This window comes from Oncorhynchus gorbuscha, linkage group LG21 (assembly GCF_021184085.1).
Source record: "Oncorhynchus gorbuscha isolate QuinsamMale2020 ecotype Even-year linkage group LG21, OgorEven_v1.0, whole genome shotgun sequence".
Lineage (NCBI taxonomy): Eukaryota > Metazoa > Chordata > Actinopteri > Salmoniformes > Salmonidae > Oncorhynchus > Oncorhynchus gorbuscha.
The window spans coordinates 24,272,322-24,294,600 of record NC_060193.1 but is presented as its reverse complement, the minus strand read 5'-3'; the positions used below and the strand labels follow the sequence as shown (position 1 = coordinate 24,294,600).

General features: G+C 41.7%; 1 protein-coding gene across 4 annotated transcripts in view; it reads left to right on the top strand.

Moving 5' to 3' along the window:
• Positions 1–9,387, top strand: part of kcnip4a (potassium voltage-gated channel interacting protein 4a) — a 270,469-nt gene extending 261,082 nt beyond the window's left edge. For all 4 annotated transcript variants that reach the window (XM_046319225.1, XM_046319224.1, XM_046319226.1 and 1 more), the window contains exons 3-8: positions 4,100–4,169; positions 5,469–5,539; positions 7,469–7,576; positions 7,908–8,012; positions 8,303–8,365; positions 8,503–9,387. In XM_046319225.1, the coding sequence (XP_046175181.1) occupies positions 4,100–4,169; positions 5,469–5,539; positions 7,469–7,576; positions 7,908–8,012; positions 8,303–8,365; positions 8,503–8,550 (465 nt within the window). In that variant the 3' untranslated portion in view covers positions 8,551–9,387. The remainder of the gene's footprint in view (positions 1–4,099; positions 4,170–5,468; positions 5,540–7,468; positions 7,577–7,907; positions 8,013–8,302; positions 8,366–8,502) is intronic.
• The last annotated feature ends 12,892 nt before the right edge of the window (positions 9,388–22,279 follow it).

Below are 22,279 nucleotides of genomic sequence, written 5' to 3'. Positions count from 1 at the left end.
TGTACTCTATATCATCTACTGCATCTTTATATAATACATGTATCACTAGCCACTTTAAACTATGCCACTTGATTACATACCCTACATTACTCATCTCATATATATATACTGTACTCGAAACCATCTACTGCATCTTGCCTATGCCGTTCTGTACCATCACTCATTCATATCTTTATGTACATATTATTTATCCCTTTACACTTGTGTGTATAAGGTAGTAGTTTTGGAATTGTTAGGTTAGATTACTTGTTGGTTATTACTGCATTGTTGGAACTAGAAGCACAAGCATTTCGCTACACTCGCATTAACATCTGCTTACCATGTGTATGTGACAAATACATTTGATTTGATTTGTAACAACACCTGCACAGGATCGCTACATCACACCTGCGGGACAGGTACAGGAGTTACACCAGGAATGCACAATCCTTCCATCAGTGCTCAGACATTCCACAATAGGCTGAGAGAGGCTGGACTGAGTGTTGTAGGCCTGTTGTAAGGCAGGTCCTCACCAGACATCATCGGCAACAATGTTGCCTATGGGCACAAACCCACCGTCGCTGGACCAGACAGGACTGGCAAAACGTGCTCTTAACTGACGAGTCGCGGTTTTGTCTCACCAGGGGTGATGGTCGGATTCGCGTTACACATAGGCCTGTACTTTGGAGCGGGATCGATTTGGAGGTGGAGGGTCCGTCATGGTCTGGGACAGTGTGTCACAGCATGATCGGACTGAGCTTGTTGTCATTGCAGGCAATCTCAATACTGTGCTTTACAGGGAAGACATTCTCCCTCCTCATGTGGTACCCTTCCTGCAGGCTCACCCTGACATGACCCTCCAGCATGGCAATGCCACCAGCCATACTACTCGTTCTTTGCGTGCTTCCCTGCAAGGAATGTCAGTGTTCTGCCAGCGAAGAGCCCGGATCTCAATCCCATTGAGCATGTCTAGGACCTGTTGGATCGGAGGGTGAGGGCTAGGGCCATTCCCCCCAGAAATGTCCGGGAACTTGCAGGTGCCTTGGTGGAAGAGTGGGGTAACATCTCACAGCAGGAATTGGCAAATCTGGTGCAGTCCGTGAGGAGGAAATGCACTGCAGTACTTAATGCAGTTGGTGGCCACACCAGATACTGACTGTTACTTTTGATTTGAACCCCCCCCCCATATTCCATTTCTGTTAGTCACATGTCTGTGGAACTTGTTCAGATTATGCCTGTTGTTGAATCTTGTGCTCTTACAAATATTTACACATGTTAAGTTTGCTGAAAATAAACACAGTTGACAGTGAGAGGACATTTCATTTTTTTTTGCTGAGATATATATATATGTATTCACACACACAAAAAGGATCAGGAACTTATGAATATATTTATTTACACATACTGTATATAACCCCTTTTTTAGGCACTAAACTACTTCCATTCACTTGTTTAACTGGTGTAAATGTCTGACTTCAACTAGCTACCTTCGGACTAGTCTTGTAAAACAATCAACATGTACAGTTGTAGTCAGACATTTACATACACTTAGGTTGGAGTCATTAAAACTCATTTTTCAACCACTACACAAATTTCTTGTTAACAAACTATAGTTTTGGCAAGTCAGTTTGGCCATCTACTTTAAATTAGTTTAAATGTATTTGGCTAAGGTGTATGTAAACTTCCGACTTCAACTCTACGTGTTCGTGAGTCATCTTTCCGTAGAGGCGTCATTAGTGTGTAACCCGAGCTGTTCGGATGCTATACATTCAAAAGTTGGCAGATTGGTGGGACCGACTTCAGACGAGTCCTGTAACGCTTGTGGGGATCGTTGAACACCATCGTCTTCATCATCGTTCGGGCGCTTTTTTTATGTAATTTCTGCGAGGGTGCCGACGTCAACTCTAGGGGTTAAAGGCGTATGGCATCTTGACCTGGGAATCCATTCATGTCCTTTAGATTACGAAATGAGACACAAGCAATATTATTTACATTATCAGAATGATATTTTGTATGTGTAAATAAAATATTGATATTCTAGTTCTGTCCTGTTGTACAGAGACGAGATAAAAGTTGAATTGTATGCTGCTGCTCATTGTTTACAGACAAGAATGAAAGGAAACAGTTATTCATGTCAAGCATTGATCTCTTTTTAAAAGGTGTCCTTGGTGGATATCTAAACAGAAATTGAGCACGGTTTTTCTAGCTTGTAAGAAACAAAAGCTAGATTGCATTGACAATAGCTCCAGAGGTTAGGCCTTTGTGATAATATAATTTTACAGATTTCCATTGCGCTGACAAGGGCACATGTATAGCTCTGGACTTGAGGAAGACGCCCTCTGCACATTTGATAAGAGGCCCCACAAACCCTATTTTCTTCTCAAAAAGGACATCACCATTCACCACAAACCCTTTCATATCCCTATTTCCTTTTAGTGATTGTGAACTGTACACACTTTTCTCAACACTCTTTTGGTTGATAATGGCCAGCCTAATGCATCTGATATACTGTAGTTCTGTGCTGTTAAGTGAAGACCGCTCCCCACTGAATGCCAGTGTATTTGCCTGAAACACATTTCCTAATGGGTTCCACTCATGAACTCCTCTTACTGTTTCATGGATTAATTGTACCCATCGCACTGTTTTGACTGGCCAATTGTGCGCCGCCCTATGGGACTCCCAATCACGGCCAGTTGTGATACAGCCTGGAATCGAACCAGGGTCTGTAGTGACGCCTTTAGCACTGAGTCCTATTATCAGTAAATCAAGAAAACCACACTACAAGTATACTAATCAAAAATATAAACAACGTGCAACAATTTCAAACATTTTACTGAGTTATTTCTGCGTCAGTAAGACACGTGAGGCCCAACTTTTATCAACACGTCTCCTTCGCCACTAGGATAAAGACCACTGTTACTCAACCCACAACTAAACATTCAAGGCCCCCCCTTTGGCAAATCAGATCATGTGTCTATGCTCCTGTTTCCAGGAAGTACCCGCGACTTGCTCTGTAGAGAAATCGTCCTTCCGAGTCAGAGGCTATCTTGCAGGACTGCTTTGCTAGCGCTGACTGGAATATGATTCGGGACTCCAGAGATAGTATCGACTAGCTAACCACCTCCGTCTTGGGCTTCATCGGGAAATGCATCGCCAACATTGTCACCCTACAAGCCCTGTATTAACCCAGGGATTGAACACCACCCTCCTACTACAATTATCATTGATTATATTTATTACACCACTGTCCATTGATTTCTATTAACATTTATCATGGTACTGGTCACACTTACTCCTGTTCACATGTGTATATTTTACCATTAGTATGTATATAATCCTACTACCAGTCACCTTTCAGCCCCTTTTTGTTACCAGGTGAATTGACTGGAACACATTCTCATTTACAGCAACGACCTGGGGAATAGTTATAGGGATGAATGAGCCAATTGTAAACTGGGGATGATTAGGTGACAAGTGTTAGGGCCAGATTGAGAATTTAGCCAGGACACAGGGGGTTAACACCCCCTACTCTTACATTAAGTGCCATAGGATTTTAAGTGACCACAGAGAGTCAGGACAGCCGTATAATGTTCCACTCAAAAGACGGCACCCTACACAGGGCAATGTCCCCAATCGCTGCCCTGGTGATTTGGGAAATGGTGCCTCCTACTGGCCCTCGAACACCACTTCCTGCAGCATCTGGTCTCCCATCCAGTGACCAACCCTGCTTCGCTTCAGAAGCAAGCCAACAGTGGGATGCAGGGTGGTATGCTGCTCTTTACATATATATCCTACTACCAGTCACTTTTTATGTATTAACCCAACTAAACCACTCCAGTACCCCTGCACATTGAATGGCACTGGCACTGATCTGTATATACTTTTTGCAGTTTTTTTAGTCTTAAACGTTTTATTATATTTTATCACTGCAATGTAAGAATTTAATTGTACTATTTTACACGTAACAAATAAACTTTAAAACTTGAAAGGCTACGGCGGTCTTTTTTTAAGCAGTACAAAATATAGCTTTTTTCATGTCTTGCAGCATGGGGTTGGCCATGTCAGAGGCAAATTAAGAATGCTCTGAATCAAATGGAATGATATTCTCTTTTCCTTGCAGGAGTGCCCTAGTGGTGTGGTCAACGAAGACACCTTCAAAGACATCTACTCCCAGTTCTTTCCACAGGGAGGTATGTTGACACATCTGGTGAGAATTGTTCATTTGGATGGGAAAAATGTGTTTGGCCAAAGGTGTGCTTTTTCTTTTGATTACACGGTGGAATTGGTATGACTGGAAAGACCGGGGTTTGGGTTCTTGGAAATAAGCACCTGAGCACCTGAACCTTCTGTGGCACATCGATATTCAGTTATTTCAGCTCACAAAGCCCAAAGGTAAAGTCATGTTCTTCTACTTCGAAGTTCTCCCATTTTCTAATTCACACATGTTTTTTTTAAGGCACTATATCTCACCCAAATATAAATAAAACATGTTTATAAGACACTGGCGGATGTGTCCCCCAAATCACTTTTATATGATGTGTCCTTGGCTAAATATAGCTCAAAATATATGGCTCTGGAGGTCTCTAGCATTACAGCAAGAGAGACAAACGCCAGGGATATGGGAAGACCTGTCTACCTCTGCAAAACACACATCTTCATTTCTTTCCCAATGATAAAGTACAGGAGCCTATAGTACGTTAAAAACCTATAAAAAATAGAACTTTTCTATATAAACTGTTTGTATATGAAAGTGCTGGATTGCAGCCAAAGTCACACAGATATGTTCTCCTCGACCAGCACATGAAGCAATATTGTCTTCATACTGTAGGTAATAGATCTGCAGTATGTGTCTTATTGTCCACTGTACAATGATGGATTTCCTTTTAAGAAGCAATGTTACATTGTAATGTCGTTATATCGCTTGTTCTTTTGTGCTCCGTTTATTTGTTACACTGACTGGGGCAGTCTTTCCTGCTAGTCCCCCTGGGTTCCTTGCGTTTGATGGAATGTCATCTGCATTAGCCCATACAGCTCAACAAAAGAAACTCAGGCCATTTTTATTTTTATCTCTCATCTTTACAGCAAACACACACTCTGTCAGTCAGCCGCAAACAGGCCAAGGTTTGAGAGCTCACGCAGGCACACACACAGACGCTTAGTTCTGTTATGCTGCTTGAAACTATTTTAGGATTGCCAGAGAGTTGCAACTAAAACGTGTAAAGATGTAACTTTGAAAGGGAGCGATAACACATCTTGCTTAAAGGCCTGCTACTGGGAAAACTATCAAATTAAAACAACTCTAAAATCTCTTATTCTTACTCTGCTTTGGGAAACAAACTTATGATGGCTTTTATGTTGACCAAAGGAGAAAAAAACACCACAGTTGAAAATGTCTAGTTGGAACCGCCTGTCAGCATGTATTGTCCATGTCAATTAAGGTTGTGACTTGTCATTACAATGTTTGACCGAGACTGTGTCTCTCGTTTCAGACGCTTCGACATATGCACATTTTCTGTTCAACGCGTTTGACACGGATAAAGATGGATCTGTGAGTTTTGAGGTGAGCTAATGTGTCCTTGACAATTCATCACTGACTGACGTCACTCTCTAAAGTATAATGGCGTTGATACATTTTACATTAGAGATTTGGTTCTATAGTGTCCAAGTTGATGCATGTGTGTTAATGCTGGGCAAGAACAAGAGCCTGCAGGTCTCCAGGAAAAGGATTGACAGACACTAGTTCATACCTTTTTTTAGTTTATATTTAACCCAGGAATGTTCCATTTATATATCTCAATTTTTTTTTACATTACAGGTTTTCATATAGAATATACAGTTGTGGAGATTCCTTATATACAGTATATCAGTCTCTGATGAGATACTCAAGTTGGTCTTCTCAGTCCTCAACAATTGTTTACAGACAGATTATTCCAATTATAATTCACTGTATCACAATTCCAGTGGGTCAGAAGTTTACATACACTGAGTTGACAGTGCCTTTAAACAGCTTGGAAAATTCCAGAAAATTATGTCATGGCTTTAGAAGCTTCTGATAGGATCATTTACATAATTTGAGTCAATTGGAGGTGTACCTGTGGATGTATTTCAAGGCCTCAGAAAAAGACCCAGAAAAAAAATTGTAGACCTCCACAAGTCTGGTTCCTCCTTGGGAGCAATTTCCAAACGCCTGAAGGTACCATGTTCATCTGTACACACAATAGTATGCAAGTATAAACACCATGGGACCACGTAGCCATCATACCGCTCAGGAAGGAGACATGTTCTGTCTCCTAGAGTTGAACATACTTTGGTGCGAAAAGTGCAAATCAATCCCAGAACAAACGTTGATGGAAGAAACAGGTACACACAGGTACAAAAGTATCTATATACACAGTAAAACAAGTCCTATATCGACATAACTTGAAAGGCCGCTCAACAAGGAAGAAGCCAACGCTCCAAAACCACCATTAAAAAGGCAGACTACGGTTTGCAACTGCACATGGGGACAAAGATCGTACTTTTTGGAGAAATGCCCTCTGGTCTGATGAAACAAAAATAGAACTGTTTGGCCATAATGACCATCGTTATGTTTGGAGGAAAAAGGGGGAGGCTTGCAAGCCGAAGAACACCATCCCAACTGTGAAGCATAGGGGTGGCAGCATCAGTGGTGATCCTAACTGACCTAAGACAGGAAATTTTTACTAGGATTAAATGTCAGGAATTGTGAAAAACTTGAGTTTAAATGTATTTGGCTAAGGTGTATGTAAACTTCTGACTTCAACTGTATATATATATATATATATATATATATATATATATATATATATATATGGTAATCCCCCTCAGCATACATATAATTAACATTAAGGAAGAGTATAGGCTTACGTATTACAACAGACATGTTGTCATTGCTCTACACCGTAGTTATCTGGTGTTAATAAACACTGGTACCTTCTGTCCCATAGTACTGGATAAACCTCAAGCCTATTTCATTGGGATCCTAAAAAAACCCTCTACAAATCAAATCATATGCATTCTTTTATATTTAAGTTTCAGCACATCAAGGATATAATGTTCTCTTTGTTCAATTGTTGCTTTTTGGGAAGAATATTGTTGGGAAGAATGATACCAATGAATGAATGATGTCTTTTTAGACTAGATATGGTAATCAAACTAAGTTATAATATAATAATAATATATGCCATTTAGCAGACGCTTTTATCCAAAGCGACTTACAGTCATGTGTGCATACATTCTATGTATGGGTGGTCCCGGGGATCGAACCCACTACCCTGGCGTTACAAGCGCCATGCTCTACCAAAGTTCAATTCAAGTTCATTCTTTCTACATGAATATACTTTTGCGTATGTTGGATGTACCAGTATCATATCAATCCATTCAGGTTTAGCTGATGTTTGAGATATTCTTGGTACAATTGTATTGCGTTTGTATAAGTGCAAAGGTCTAATGGGTTGTGTTTCTACTGCAGGACTTTGTCATGGGCCTCTCTATCCTGCTCCGAGGCTCAGTCCAGGAGAAGCTCAACTGGGCCTTTAATCTGTATGATATTAATAAGGATGGCTATATTACTAAGGAGGTACTTACCATTAATGTCTCAACTTGCTGTCAACGATGATGTTGATATGGTTAGATGATTGAACAGAGTGAATCATATATTGATTTCTTTAAATACGAATAAAAGGGATAACCATACCGCTCTAATAATTGTAACGTGTTGTATGAGAGATGACCTACTGTATGTAGATATAAAGCATGCCGTCTGTTGAATACTGGACAACCAGTCTAATGATATGTAAAGAACGATCGCCTACTTTGTCAACGTTTCATAGTATGATACCCTGAAAGTCGGCTATTGCATAAAGTACTTGTCAACATTTCCGTTATCTTATTAACTCTCCGTTTTAAAGGAAATGCTTGACATCATGAAGGCCATCTATGACATGATGGGGAAATGCACATATCCCCTACTCAAAGACGATACGCCTCGGCAACACGTGGAGATATTTTTTCAGGTATGTTTTTTATTTGTAAGTTCCGTACATTGTTGCCAAAATGTGCATATTATATTCACCATTAGCAGCATTTATTGTATGTGCATATTATATTCACCATTAGCAGCATTTATTGTATGGACCCATAGTCCAATGCTTGTCACATTTAGATACAAATAACCCCAAAGTACAGTGACATTTGTTGTGTGGAATGAAAGGAACAGTTGACCATCTTTTCAGTTTATTTCTGTCTATACTGTTACATCATATTGCGTTGCATTCTCAACATCTCTGCCCTTCCTGACCAACAGAAGATGGATAAAAACAAGGATGGAGTTGTAACCATAGATGAGTTTATTGACTGCTGCCAAAATGTGAGTTATGTCTGCCTTCTTTTCTGCAATCGCATCATATGTTTTGCACAATGCAGTATTTAGTACCTCTGGTATTCACATAAGAGTTGTTCGGTGAAGTAGGGACATATCTCTAAAAATGTATGTTTGTCCACCAGGATGAGAACATCATGAGATCGATGCAGCTCTTTGATAACGTCATTTAACTTGTGGCTGACGTGGAGAGCTCTGGACCGGACTATCGACAGACGCTATTCTATCAACTGTACGCTGTTCAGACAAACAGAAGGAAGTATTGTCACACGGCAAATACAGTATAGATGTAACGGTATGAAACATTCTGGAATAACTGCAAAAAAAGCATTGATGTTTTCCAATCTTACCTTTTTCAATTTGAGTTTTGTGGTTTGATTGAGTAAATTGAACTCTTCAAACCTGCGCAGTCAGTATTTATCTGCAGTACAGGAAACCCAGCTGTGTTAGATTTTGCCACTGCCTTTGAACAGATGGACAACAACGAGTTTGAAAGGTGAGCGGTTTTCCACCCACCATGGTCCATCCTTTGCTCTCCCAGGACCCAGATAAAATGTAGACTTAACATTGTACCATTTCAAAAAATATATATGTATATACTATCTGAGGACTGTTCAACTTTGTTCATGTTTTACTTGCCAACTAGAATGAGACAATGCACTCCACATTGCATTTGATGAGTCTGGACAGTATCCTTAGAAGCACACAGGTTGGTGTTACTTACCTTGGGTCATCTTGTCACAAGATTATGCTGCTTCTAAATGTATTTTGTGACCCTACATGTGTGTATTTCCCTGTTTTGAGATGTTTCCTGTCGACATGTTTCCATTCATGTTTCGAATCACTATTTTGTGGTATGTTTGATTTTATTTATATAATATGGTAGTCAGTGTACAAAGGGATAGTCAGGTGTTCAATATTAAGCAGAAGCTAATTCTTGGGGTGAATTTACGGTCTTCTTGGGTATGTAATGTATATTGATCACTGTCTTATAAAGAGGATCACTGGGATGAAGTTATACAAGCAAATCTGATCTCTGTCACCTTTAGTTTTGTAAATATATATCCCTGTCCAGAAACAACCCCTAGCCCCAACTTTCTAGGCGATTGCAGAGATATGGGAGGATTGGACAGGTGTAATCAATATGGCGATAATTCCACTCGGCCTGTCAGAAGGCAAGGTGGAGTTATAACCTACTTCACTTTGTATCTATCCATACCTTTCAAGCCTTGTTTACACTGCAGGCCTTCACACTGCTCAAATCAGTTTTGTTTTTAAAATCCATTTTGGAACATTGACTGTCTAAACAGTAGGTTACAAGTGACCAAATCGGATTTGTGTGTTCAGACAGCAGTCATTTGCTGGTTGTCATAGTAATGACGGGTGTGTGCACAGTGGTGTAGGCTGATTGGTGGTGGTGCTCGTGCTTCTCTGAAGTTATGTGGCAAGTTAAGGGGACAACAATGTCTGCCATGGAAGTTTCCCAGTTGCTTTGAATGTTCAAACACTTTTAAGGATAAGATGATCCAAGGATAAGATTATCCAACTTTCAAAACAAGTGGTAGCTGTTTAGCTTTCACTAATGTGTTTAATAAGAACATGTAGTAGGTAACTCATTTGTTTAAACTGTCAACAAGCTAGCAAGCAACAATATATGCCAACTAAGTCTAAAAACCACACGAGGGAAATCAGATTTGACCATTCAACCCAATTAGAATGACCAGGCATCAAACCACCTACAAGTTAATTAAGGGTCTAGATTTTGTTGCTGGATAGAGGTTGCTTCTGGATGAGGTCTGTGTTTTCTTTCCTCTTGTTTGGGGCATGTGTCCAGGTTCTTTGCATAATGAAGACTGATTGGCCGTGGCCGTCTCTGATTAGAGCCCCGATAGGCCCCAAATGTGGGCAGGCACAGAACATGCTGGGCAGCAGATGGGGCCTCACCCTCCCCAATCTCACTCACAGGTGGTTCCAAAAACCCTACTATTTAGTCCTCCTCTATCTAAAAGGTTGGTACGAGCAAGGTAGTATCTGCACAATTCATTTTTCTTGCCTTAATTGGCAATTCCTTATGTATCCATTGGAATATGTTCTGATGTCCATATGATTAAGCAAAGTCTAGGACAATAACTTGTTTGTGTACCTAACTTGATCTTATTTGACCAATGATTTTGTTCAGCTGGCTAATTATCTCCTAAACATATGGGTCAAGTTAAGTAGGGCACAGAAAAGCCTGAAATGAAAAACAAGTTATATTTGGACAAATTCAGGTATAGCTTCTACAAATCCAAGAGTGGAAGACTCCTCTCTCTCGTCTCTAACATGAAGGCTCACTTTTTGTGAACAGTCTCATCACAAGTCAGAATGTCGAATAAACTTAATTTGAACGTACTTTACCTGTTGTCCGCTGATTTTTGTCCTTTATGTAGGAAGTCATCTGAGACAAAATATCCACCGAGCAGCATTATTTACCCGACTTTCAGTACGCTGGTCTATATCGGTATGTATTTTCAATGCTGACGCAATTTGCATGCAACTTGCACAATATGTCAACAATGGCCGAGCTTAACCGAAGTACAGACTGAACGTTGTCCCAAACTAATTTCACAAGCACTTCCAGCTGATTGCAGGGAACAGGCTTTAGTCGACTACATTCGGTTACATTTGGCTATTGTTCACATATTGTGCATCACGTGAAATGCGTCAGGAGGTGGAAAATACAAGCGACCGAACCTACCGGCGCAGCAAAAAGTCAGGTAAACAATACTTTCCTATGGACATTTGATCGCCACTAGCTTCCAGCGAAAGGACCAACAGCACGGACAACCGGTAAAGTAACTTAGTTTGTAGAGACTATTGCATATTTTTAACTGCGACTTTTTTCAGACTGATTATCCATGGCGTAACCATAAGTCTGATATTTAGGCAAGTTCGGGTACTACCTGTTTCATCTCGAAACATTTTCTCCTTACTGAATATGTCACTGGGAAAACAAGTTCCCTAATGATAAAGTGGCTTATGCCATTCTGTTATTCAACCTTACATCCTAATGTGTTTAAATCGATCATTATAGCATGAGGGTAGTAATTGGGTTCTATGATTTCTGATTTTATGCACTCAAACTCGGATCTTGGAGAATTTGACTGCGTCAGAAAAAAAAGCCTGTTAAAATCAACCAACAATTTCTCATGTTTTTTTTAAACACTTCTGCACTGAATGTTAATTTGCTTGTGCCTACCAAATGATATACCTTCAACTTTAGCACTGTGACAGACACTTAGGGATGGATATAAATGTACAGAATGGGTATCTGGAGGAAGGGGGAGGGTCATGCTTTTTCAATTTCAATCAAGGGGAGGGTTTAGTATATTTTATTTAGTCCAGCGGTGGGTCATGTAATTTGTAATTGATGAAATGTCTATATTTCTCAGTATTTTAGAATGAGTTGCTAATTAGGCTATAGATTGATGTGTGCCGGTTGCAGCCCCTCACCTCTGATTCTCCGCCGGGCGCGCAATATCAAGTGTGCCTGTAGGCTATTTAGTGTGGTCTCAATCAAATGATCCATAGCCTATTGTCTATGAAGTGCATGCTCAGAGAAGCACAGAAAAAAAAGTTATTTTCAAAGATAGCTGCTGGGATGGTGTAAATAATACTAGGCTGCATTACACACTGCAATGGATATTCCAACAATGAGCCCTGCTCTGATCTTGCTGATCAAAAAACTATTGTGTGCTGCTTAACCAGTTGCTGTATACTGTATACAGTGCCTTCAGAAAATATTCAGATCCCTTGACTTTTTCCACATTTTGTTATTTTTATTTATTTATTTTGTTAGCCTTATTCTAAAATGGATTGAATTATTTTTCTCATCAAAATAAACACAATACCCCATAATGATAAAGCAAAAATAGGTTTTTAGAAATTCTTGCAAATGTACACCGCTCAAAAAAATAAAGGGAACACTAAAATAACACATCCTAGATCTGAATGAATTAAATATTCTTATTAAATACTTTTTTTCTGTACATAGTTGAATGTGCTGACAACAAAATCACACAAATTATACAATGGAAATCCAATTTATCAACCCATGGAGGTCTGAATTTGGAGTCACACTCAAAATTAAAGTGGAAAACCACACTATAGGCTGATCCAACTTTGCTGTAATGTCCTTAAAACAAGTCAAAATGAGGCTCAGTAGTGTGTGGCCTCCACATGCCTGTATGACCTCCCTACAACACCTGGGCATGCTCCTGATGAGGTGGCGGATGGTCTCCTGAGGGATCTCCTCCCAGACCTGGACTAAAGCATCCGCCAACTCCTGGACAGTCTTTGGTGCAACGCGGCGTTGGTGGATGGAGCGAGACATAATGTCCCAGATGTGCTCAATTGGATTCCGGTCTGGGGAACGGACGGGCCAGTCCATAGCATCAATGCCTTATAATATATAATATATGCCATTTAGCAGACGCTTTTATCCAAAGCGACTTACAGTCATGTGTGCATACATTCTACGTATGGGTGGTCCCGGGGATCGAACCCACTACCCTGGCGTTACAAGCGCCATGCTCTACCAACTGAGCTACAGAAGGACCACTCCTCTTGCTGGAACTGCTGACACACTCCAGCCACATGAGGTCTAGCATTGTCTTGCATTATCAGGAACCCAGGGCCAACCGCACCAGCATATGGTCTCACAAGGGGTCTGAGGATCTCATCTCGGTACCTAATGGCAGTCAGGCTACCTCTGGGAGGGCTGTGCGGACCCCAAAGAAATGCCACCCCACACCATGACTGACCCACCGCCAAACCGGTCATGCTGGAGGATGTTGCAGGCAGCAGAACGTTCTCCACGGTGTCTCCAGACTCTGTCACGTGCTCAGTGTGAACCTGCTTTCATCTGTGAAGAGCACAGGGCGCCAGTGGCGAATTTGCCAATCTTGGTGTTCTCTGGCAAATGCCAAATGTCCTGCACGGTGTTGGGCTGTATGTAAGCATAACCCCCACCTGTGGATGTCGGGCCCTCATACCACCCTCATGGAGTCTGTTTCTGACCGTTTGAGCAGACACATGCACATTTGTGGCCTGCTGGTCGATTTGCAGGGCTCTGGCAGTGCTCCTCCTGCTCCTCCTTGCACAAAGGCGGAGGTAGCGGTCCTGCTGCTGGGTTGTTTCCTTCCTATGGCCTCCTCCACATCTCCTGATGTACTGGCCTGTCTCCTGGTAGCGCCTCCATGCTCTGGACACTACGCTGACAGACACAGCAAACCTTCTTGCCACAGCTCGCATTGATGTCCCATCCTATCACCTGCAGAACCACTCCTTTATTGGGGGTGTCTTGCTAATTGCCTATAATTTCCACCTGTTGTCTATTCCATTTGCACAACAGCATGTGAAATTTATTGTCAATCAGTGTTGCTTCCTAAGTGGACAGTTTGATTTCACAGAAGTGTGACTTGGAGTTGCATTATGTTGTTTAAGTGTTCCCTTTATTTTTTTGAGCAGTGTATTTAAAAAATTAAAAAACGTATTTACGTAAGTATTCAGACCCTTTGCTATGAGACTCAATTGAGCTCAGGTGCATCTCGTTTCCATTGATCATCTTTGAGATGTTTCTACAACTTGGAGTCCAACTGTGGAAAATTGAATTGATTTGGAAAGGCACACACCTGTCTATATAAGGTTCCACAGTTGACATTGCATGTCAGAGCAAAAACCAAGCCATGAGGTCGACGGAATTGTCCATAGAGCTCCAATACAGGATTGTGTCGAGGCACAGATCTGGGAAGGGTACCAAAACATTTCTGCAGCATTGAAGGTCCCCAACAAGTTTGAAACCACCAAGACTCTTCCTAGAGTTGGCCGCCCAGTCAAATTGAGCAATCGGGGGAGAAGGGCCTTGGTCAGGGAGGTGACCAAGAATCCGATGGTCACTCTGACAGAGCTCCAGAGTTCCAGAACCTTCCAGAAGGACAACCATCTCTGCAGCACTCCACCAATTAAGCGTTTATGGTAGAGTGGCCAGACGGAAGACACTCCTCAGTAAAAGGCATATGACAGCCCGCTTGGAGTTTGCCAACAGGCACCTAAAGAACTCTGACCATGAGAAACAAGATTCTCTGGTCTGATGAAACCAAGATTGAACTCTTTGGCCTGAATGCCAAGCGTCACGCTGTGGGGATGTTTTTCAGCGGCAGGGACTGGGAGACGAGGGAAAGATGAACAGAGCAAAGTACAGAACGTTCCTTGATGAAAACCTGCTCTAGAGCACTCAGGACCTCTGACTAGGATGAAGGTTCACCTTCCAACAGGACAACAACCCTAAGCACACAGTTGAGACAATGCAGGAGTGGCTTCGGGACAAGTCTCTGAATGTCCTTGATTGGTCCAGCCAGAGCCTGGACTTTAACCCGATCGAACATCAGTGAAAATAGCTGTGTAGCAATGCTCCCAATCCAAACTGACAGAGCTTGAGAGGATCTGCACAGAATAATGGGGGTAACTGCCCAAATACAGGTGTGCCAAGCATGTAGTGTCATACCCAAGAAAACTTGAGGCTGTAATTGCTGCCAAAGGTGCTTCAACAAAGTACTGAGTTAAGGGTCAGAATACTTAGTGGCAAGAAAAAGTATGCGAACCCTTTGGAATTATCTGAATTTTCCCAGCTGTTTAAAAGCATAGTCAGCTTAGTGTATATTAACTTCTGACCCACTGGAATTGTGATACAGTGAAGTAATCGGTCTGTAAACAATTGTTGAAAAAATTACTTGTCATGCACAAAGTAGATGTCTTAACTGACTTGTCAAAACTATAGTTAGTCAACAATACATTTGTGGAGTGGTTTTGAAACAAGTTTTAAAACAAGTATTTCCGACTTCAACTGTATATTGTGGTGCTGAAACTTGAAGAAGCAGCACAATCAATCGGAAATGGACAGCTTATGGTCATGAAACCGGATTAATTTTAATTAGATTTACTAACAACGAGGGATTTGTGTTGGAGCCTGTCTTCTTCTTATTTTCCTATTCAAGAAAAGAGGTAGGTCTACCTGTTTGACAGATGAAAATAGGCTATAGGCTGCTATATCCAAAGATTTTTCAGTCAATTCCTCTACCCACCATGTTCTCTTTGGCCAACCGCCGTGTCAGTGAAGGGCTGTTGACTTAAAACCAAGACTTGAATTGAGGGGGTATTAGAGGGTATACCATAGGCCTACCTTTTTATTAAAGAAAAAGGTCAAAAGCACAGACCCCTTGGCTTAAGATCCGAAGCTGAGTAAACAGCATGTTCATTACACAGGTTCACCTTGTGCCGGGGACAATAAAAGGCACTAAAATGTGCTGTTTTGTCACACAATGCCACAGATTTCTCAAGTTTTGAGGGAGCATGCAATTGGCATGCAGGAATATCCACCAGAGCTGTTGCTAGATGATTTTATGTTAATTTATCCACCATAAGCTGCCTTCAATGTCGTTTTAGGGAATTTGCAGTATGTCCAACCGGCCTTAAAACCGCAGAGAAAAAGTAATTCTGAATGGCTGGGCCTGGCTGCCAAGTGGGTGGGCCTATGGCTGCGCTCCTGCCCAGTCATATGAGATTCCTTGATTAGCACCTCATGAATTCATTTAAATTGACTGATTTCTTTATATGAACTATAACTCAATAAAATCGTTGAAATTGTTGCATGTTCAGTTTTTAACAGCGCTTTGGTCCGCAATGCTTTATGCTCGAAACAAGCTGTAAAATACCCAGGAAAGAAATTGCAGCGATGCATATGGGGATATCATTGTTTAGTTTGTATGACATTCAGAGGCTGAGTTACAACCGTCTATAGCCAAGGAGACAAAAAATGTACTTTGCTTGGGAAGCAATCTAATTCTGTCACTATCAATTGATTAAGCTATTCACTTTCTGTACAATAGATGTTTAAACCTAGACAGATTTTTGGAAAACACTAGTGATCTTCTCTTTTTGGGTTAAGCCACAGAAGAAAAGTAGCCAGCAGTTAAAGCTTCCATTTTCCCCATAGGTCTACTCTGGGGTGGAACGGTAGGCCTAACTTTTGAAAGTACCATGCTCAGATTCATAATAAATATTTGACGTCTCAAATATAATTATTTGCAAACAAGGCACACTGACTTGGTATTGGAGAAATAGGATAAGATGAACACAGGCCTGTAATTTGTGTGGTATTCAAATATTCTGTTAATAAGATGAACACAGGCCTGTAATTTGTGTGGTATTCAAATATTCTGTTAATATGTAAAATGATGCAGAATTGCATAATGTTTATAAAATACCAATTTTCTTGGACCTGCAAATACAATGATTGATTCCGGCAATGCTTTTACAATGGAGATCTTTCAATCCCTACTCTTGTCGCCGGTGGTCTGCGAACCCACAACCTGGCCGCGGTCCTGTGTGCTATCAAAATTCCTGCATTGCCATGTAACACTTACAGGATGAAGAACAGTTTCTAAAACTGCATATCTAAACCTCTGGTCTGTCCAAAAAGTGAGGGTAAACGGTAGAGATGGTCTTTACCCACTTTGTTTTAATTATTATTTTGGGTATAGGGGAGGGTCACTTTTTTCAAGCGAGGATTTAGCTCAAATATATTTTGGTGAAGGGAAGGCCTTCACTTTAATTTGAGAGTCCAGGTTTTCTCCATGTAACCCTTATTATAAATAACAAAAAAACAAAAAAATTCACTCTTATTTTTTTAATTTCACCTTTATTTAACCAGGTAGGCTAGTTGAGAACAAGTTTTCATTTGCAACTGCGACCTGGCCAAGATAAAGCATAGCAGTGTGAACAGACAACACAGTTACACATGGAGTAAACAATTAACAAGTCAATAACACAGAAAAAAAGGGGAGTCTATATACATTTTGTGCAAAAGTCATGAGGAGGTAGGCGAATAATTACAATTTTGCAGATTAACACTGGAGTGATAAATGATCAGATGGTCATGTACAGGTAGAGATATTGGTGTGCAAAAGAGCAGAAAAGTAAATAAATAAAAACAGTATGGGGACGAGGTAGGTGAAAATGGGTGGGCAATTTATCAATAGACTATGTACAGCTGCAGCGATCGGTTAGCTGCTCAGATAGCTGATGTTTGAAGTTGGTGAGGGAGATAAGTCTCCAGCTTCAGCGATTTTTGCAGTTCGTTCCAGTCACAGGCAGCAGATTACTGGAATAAAAGGCGGCCAAATGAGGTGTTGGCTTTAGGGATGATCAGTGAGGTACACCTGCTGGAGCGCGTGCTACGGATGGGTGTTGCCATCGTGACCAGTGAACTGAGATAAGGCGGAGCTTTACCTAGCATGGATTTGTAGATGACCTGGAGCCAGTGGGTCTGGCGACGAATATGTAGTGAGGGCCAGCCGACTAGAGCATACAAGTCGCAGTGGTGGGTGGTATAAGGTGCTTTAGTGACAAAACGGATGGCACTGTGATAGACTGCATCCAGTTTGCTGAGTAGAGTGTTGGAAGCCATTTTGTAGATGACAATGGCCGAAGTCGAGGATCAGTAGGATAGTCAGTTTTACTAGGGTAAGCTTGGCGGCGTGAGTGAAGGAGGCTTTGTTGCGGAATAGAAAGCCGACTCTTGATTTGATTTCCGATTGGAGATGTTTGACGTGAGTCTGGAAGGAGAGTTTGCAGTCTAGCCAGACACCTAGGTACTTATAGATGTCCACATATTCAAGGTCAGAACCATCCAGGGTGGTGATGCTAGTCGGGCATGCGGGTGCAGGCAGCGATCGGTTGAAAAGCATGCATTTGGTTTTACTAGCGTTTAAGAGCAGTTGGAGGACACGGAAGGAGTGTTGTATGGCATTGAAGCTCATTTGGAAGTTAGATAGCACAGTGTCCAATGATGAGCCGAAAGTATATATAATGGTGTCGTCTGCGTAGAGGTGGATCAGGGAATCGCCCGCAGCAAGAGCAACATCATTGATATATACAGAGAAAAGAGTCAGCCTGAGAATTGAACCCTTTGTCACCCCCATAGAGACTGCCAGAGGACCGGACAGCACGCCCTCCGATTTAACACACTGAACTCTGTCTGCAAAGTAATTGGTGAACCAGGCAAGGCAGTCATCCGAAAAACCGAGGCCACTGAGTCTGCCGATAAGAATATGGTGATTGACAGAGTCGAAAGCCTTGGCAAGGTCGATGAAGACGGCTGCACAGTACTGTCTTTTATCGATGGCGGTTATGATATCGTTTAGTACCTTGAGTGTGGCTGAGGTGCACCCGTGACCGGCTTGGAAACCAGATTGCACAGCGGAGAAGGTACGGTGGGATTCGAGATGGTCAGTGACCTGTTTGTTGACTTGGCTTTCGAGGACCTTAGATAGGCAGGGCAGGATGGATATAGGTCTGTAACCGTTTGGGTCCAGGGTGTCTCCCCCTTTGAAGAGGGGGATGACTGCAGCAGCTTTCCAATCCTTGGGGATCTCAGACGATATGAAAGAGAGGTTGAACAGGCTGGTAATAGGGGTTGCGACAATGGCGGCGGATAGTTTCAGAAATAGAGGGTCCAGATTGTCAAGCCCAGCTGATTTGTATGGGTCCAGGTTTTGCAGCTCTTTCAGAACATCTGCTATCTGGATTTGGGTAAAGGAGAACCTGGAGAGGCTTGGGCGAGGAGCTGCGGGGGGCGGAGCTGTTGGCCGAGGTTGGAGTCGCCAGGTGGAAGGCATGGCCAGCCGTTGAGAAATGCTTATTGAAGTTTTCGATAATCATGGATTTATCGGTGGTGACAGTGTTACCTAGCCTCAGTGCAGTGGGCAGCTGGGAGGAGGTGCTCTTGTTCTCCATGGACTCCAGTGTCCCAGAACTTTTTGGAGTTGGAGCTGCAGGATGCAAACTTCTGCCTGAAGAAGCTGGCCTTAGCTTTCCTGACTGACTGCGTGTATTGATTCCTGACTTCCCTGAACAGTTGCATATCGCGGGGACTATTCGATGCTATTGCAGTCCACCACAGGATGTTTTTGTGCTGGTCGAGGGCAGTCAGGTCTGGAGTGAACCAAGGGCTGTATCTGTTCTTAGTTCTGCATTTTTTTGAATGGAGCATGCTTATCTAAAATGGTGAGGAAGTTACTTTTAAAGAATGACCAGGCATCCTCACCTGATGGGATGAGGTCAATGTCCTTCCAGGATACCCGGGCCAGGTCGATTAGAAAGGCCGCCTGTGGTGAAAAAATAATATAATGCTGCCACCTTCTGGTACTCTGAGCCTACCACTATTCATATAAACAAATCAAAATACATTTTATATTTGAGATTCTTCAACGTAGCCACCCTTTGCCTTGATGACAGCTTTGTACACTCTCAACCAGATTCATGAGGTAGTCACCTGGAATGCATTTGAATTAACAGGTGTAATTTCTTTGAGCCAATCTGTTGTGTTGTGACAAGGTAGGGGTGGTATACAGAAGATAGCCCTATTTGGTAAAAGACCCAAGTCCATATTATGGCAAGAACAGCTCAAATAAGCAAAAAGAAACAACAGCCCATCATTACTTTAAGACATGGTCAGTCAATCTGGAAAATGTCAAGAACTTTGAAAGTTTCTTCAAGTGCAGTCGCAAAAACCATCAAGGGCTATGATGAAAATGTTTCTTGAGGACCGCCACAGGAAAGGAAGACGGCTGCAGAGGATAAGTTCATTAGAGTTAACCACCTCAGATTGCAGCCCAAATAAGAGTTAAAGTAAAACACAGCTCAACAACTATTACGAGGAGACTGTGTGAATCAGGCCTTCATGGTCAAATTGCTGCAAAGAAACCACTATTAAAGGACACCAATGAGAAGAGACTTGTTTATGCGAAGACACACAAGCGATGGACATTAGATCAGTGGAAATGTGTCCTTTGGTCTGATTTGTCCAAATTATAGATTTTTGGTTCCAACCGCCGTGTCTTTGTGAGACGCAGAGTATGTGAACAGATCTCTGCATGTGTGATTCCCACCATGATGCATGGAGGTTTGCTGGTGACACTGATTTATTTAGAATTCAAGGCACACTTAACCATCATGGCTACCACAACATTCTGCAATGATACGCCATCCCATCTGGTTTGCGCTTAGGACTATAATTTGTTTTTCAGCAGGACAATGACCCAAAACACACCTCCAGGCTGTGTAAGGGCTATTATTTCACCTTTATTTAACCAGGTAGGCTAGTTGAGAACAAGTTCTAATTTACAACTGCGACCTGGCCAAGATAAAGCATAGCAGTGTGAACAGACAGCAACACAGAGTTACACATGGAGTAAACAATAAACAAGTCAATAACACAATGAATTTTTTTAAATTAAAAAGTCTATATACATTGTGTGCAAAAGGCATGAGGTAGGCGAATAATTATAATTTAGCAGATTAACACTGGAGTGATAAATGATCAGATGGTCATGTGCAGGTAGAGATACTGGTGTGTAAAAGAGCAGAAAAGTAAATAAATAAAAACAGTATGGGGATGGAGGTAGGTAAATTGGGTGGGCTATTTACCGATGGACTATGTACAGCTGCTCAGATAGCAGATCTTTAAAGTTGGTGAGGGAGATAAAAGTCTCCAACTTCAACGATTTCTGCAATTCGTTCCAGTCACAGGCAGCAGAGAATATGAAGGAAAGGCGGCCAAATGAGGTGTTGGTTTTCGGGATGATCAGTGAGATACGTGCTACGGGTGGGTGTTGCCATCATGACCAGTGAACTGAGATAAGGTGGAGCTTTACCTAGCATGGACTTGTAGATGACCTGGAGCCAGTGGGTCTGGCGACTAATATGTAGCGAGGGCCAGCAGACTAGAGCATACAGGTCACAGTAGTGGGTGGTATAATGTGCTTTAGTAACAAAGTGGATGGCACTATGATAAACTGCATCCAGTTTGCTGAGCAGAGTATTGGAAGCCATTTTGTAGATGACATCGCTGAAGTCGAGGATCGGTAGGATAGTCAGTTTTACTAGGGTAAGTTTGGTGGCATGAGTGAAAGGCTTTGTTGCGAAATAGAAAGCAGATTCTAGATTTGATTTTGGATTGGAGATGTTTGATATGAGTCTGGAAGGAGAGTTTACAGTCTAGCCAGACACCTAGGTACTTATAGATGTCCACATATTCCAGATCGGAACCATCCAGGGTGGTGATGCTAGTCGGGCGTGCGGGTGCAGGCAGCGAATGGTTGAAAAGCATGCATTTGGTTTTACTAGCGTTTAAGAGCAGTCAGAGGCCACGGAAGGAGTGTTATGGCATTTAAGCTATTTGACTAAGAGTGATAGATTCCTGCAACAGATGACCTGGCATCCCCAATCAGTTTAACACTTTTTGGTTACATGATTCTGTGTTATTTCATAGATTAGAGGTCTTCACTATTGTTCTCCAACATAGAAAATATTAAAAATAAAGAAAAACCCTTGAAGAGTAGGTGTCAACTTTTGACTGGTACTGTGTGTGTATATATATAGAGAGAGATATCAACTATTTATATTCCTCTTTCACACCCCAACAATCTGCCATTTGCTACATCTTGGAAACTGCTACCATCGATAGTGGATGTTTAATTTGTGTAGGGGCCTAGCAGTGAGATATTAAGGACTTCAAGTAGTGAGCTCACTGGGCATTTAATGCGCTCACCTAATTACACAGCGATTCAATTAAAGGCTCAGAATGTTCACGGGCCCCTGTGTTCTGATATTAAGTGTGTGTGTGGTTGTGCTGAAATGTTCTTTGGTTGACAAAATGACAAAATACAGTTTGATTTAGTATTCTATACCATACTACTTACTGAATTACATTATTTTGTTACTAAACTTCTACACCAGACTAAACCAACTCAATTGTTAGTGAGAATCAGTGGAATTAAGTTTAAAAAACACACAACCTCTCAA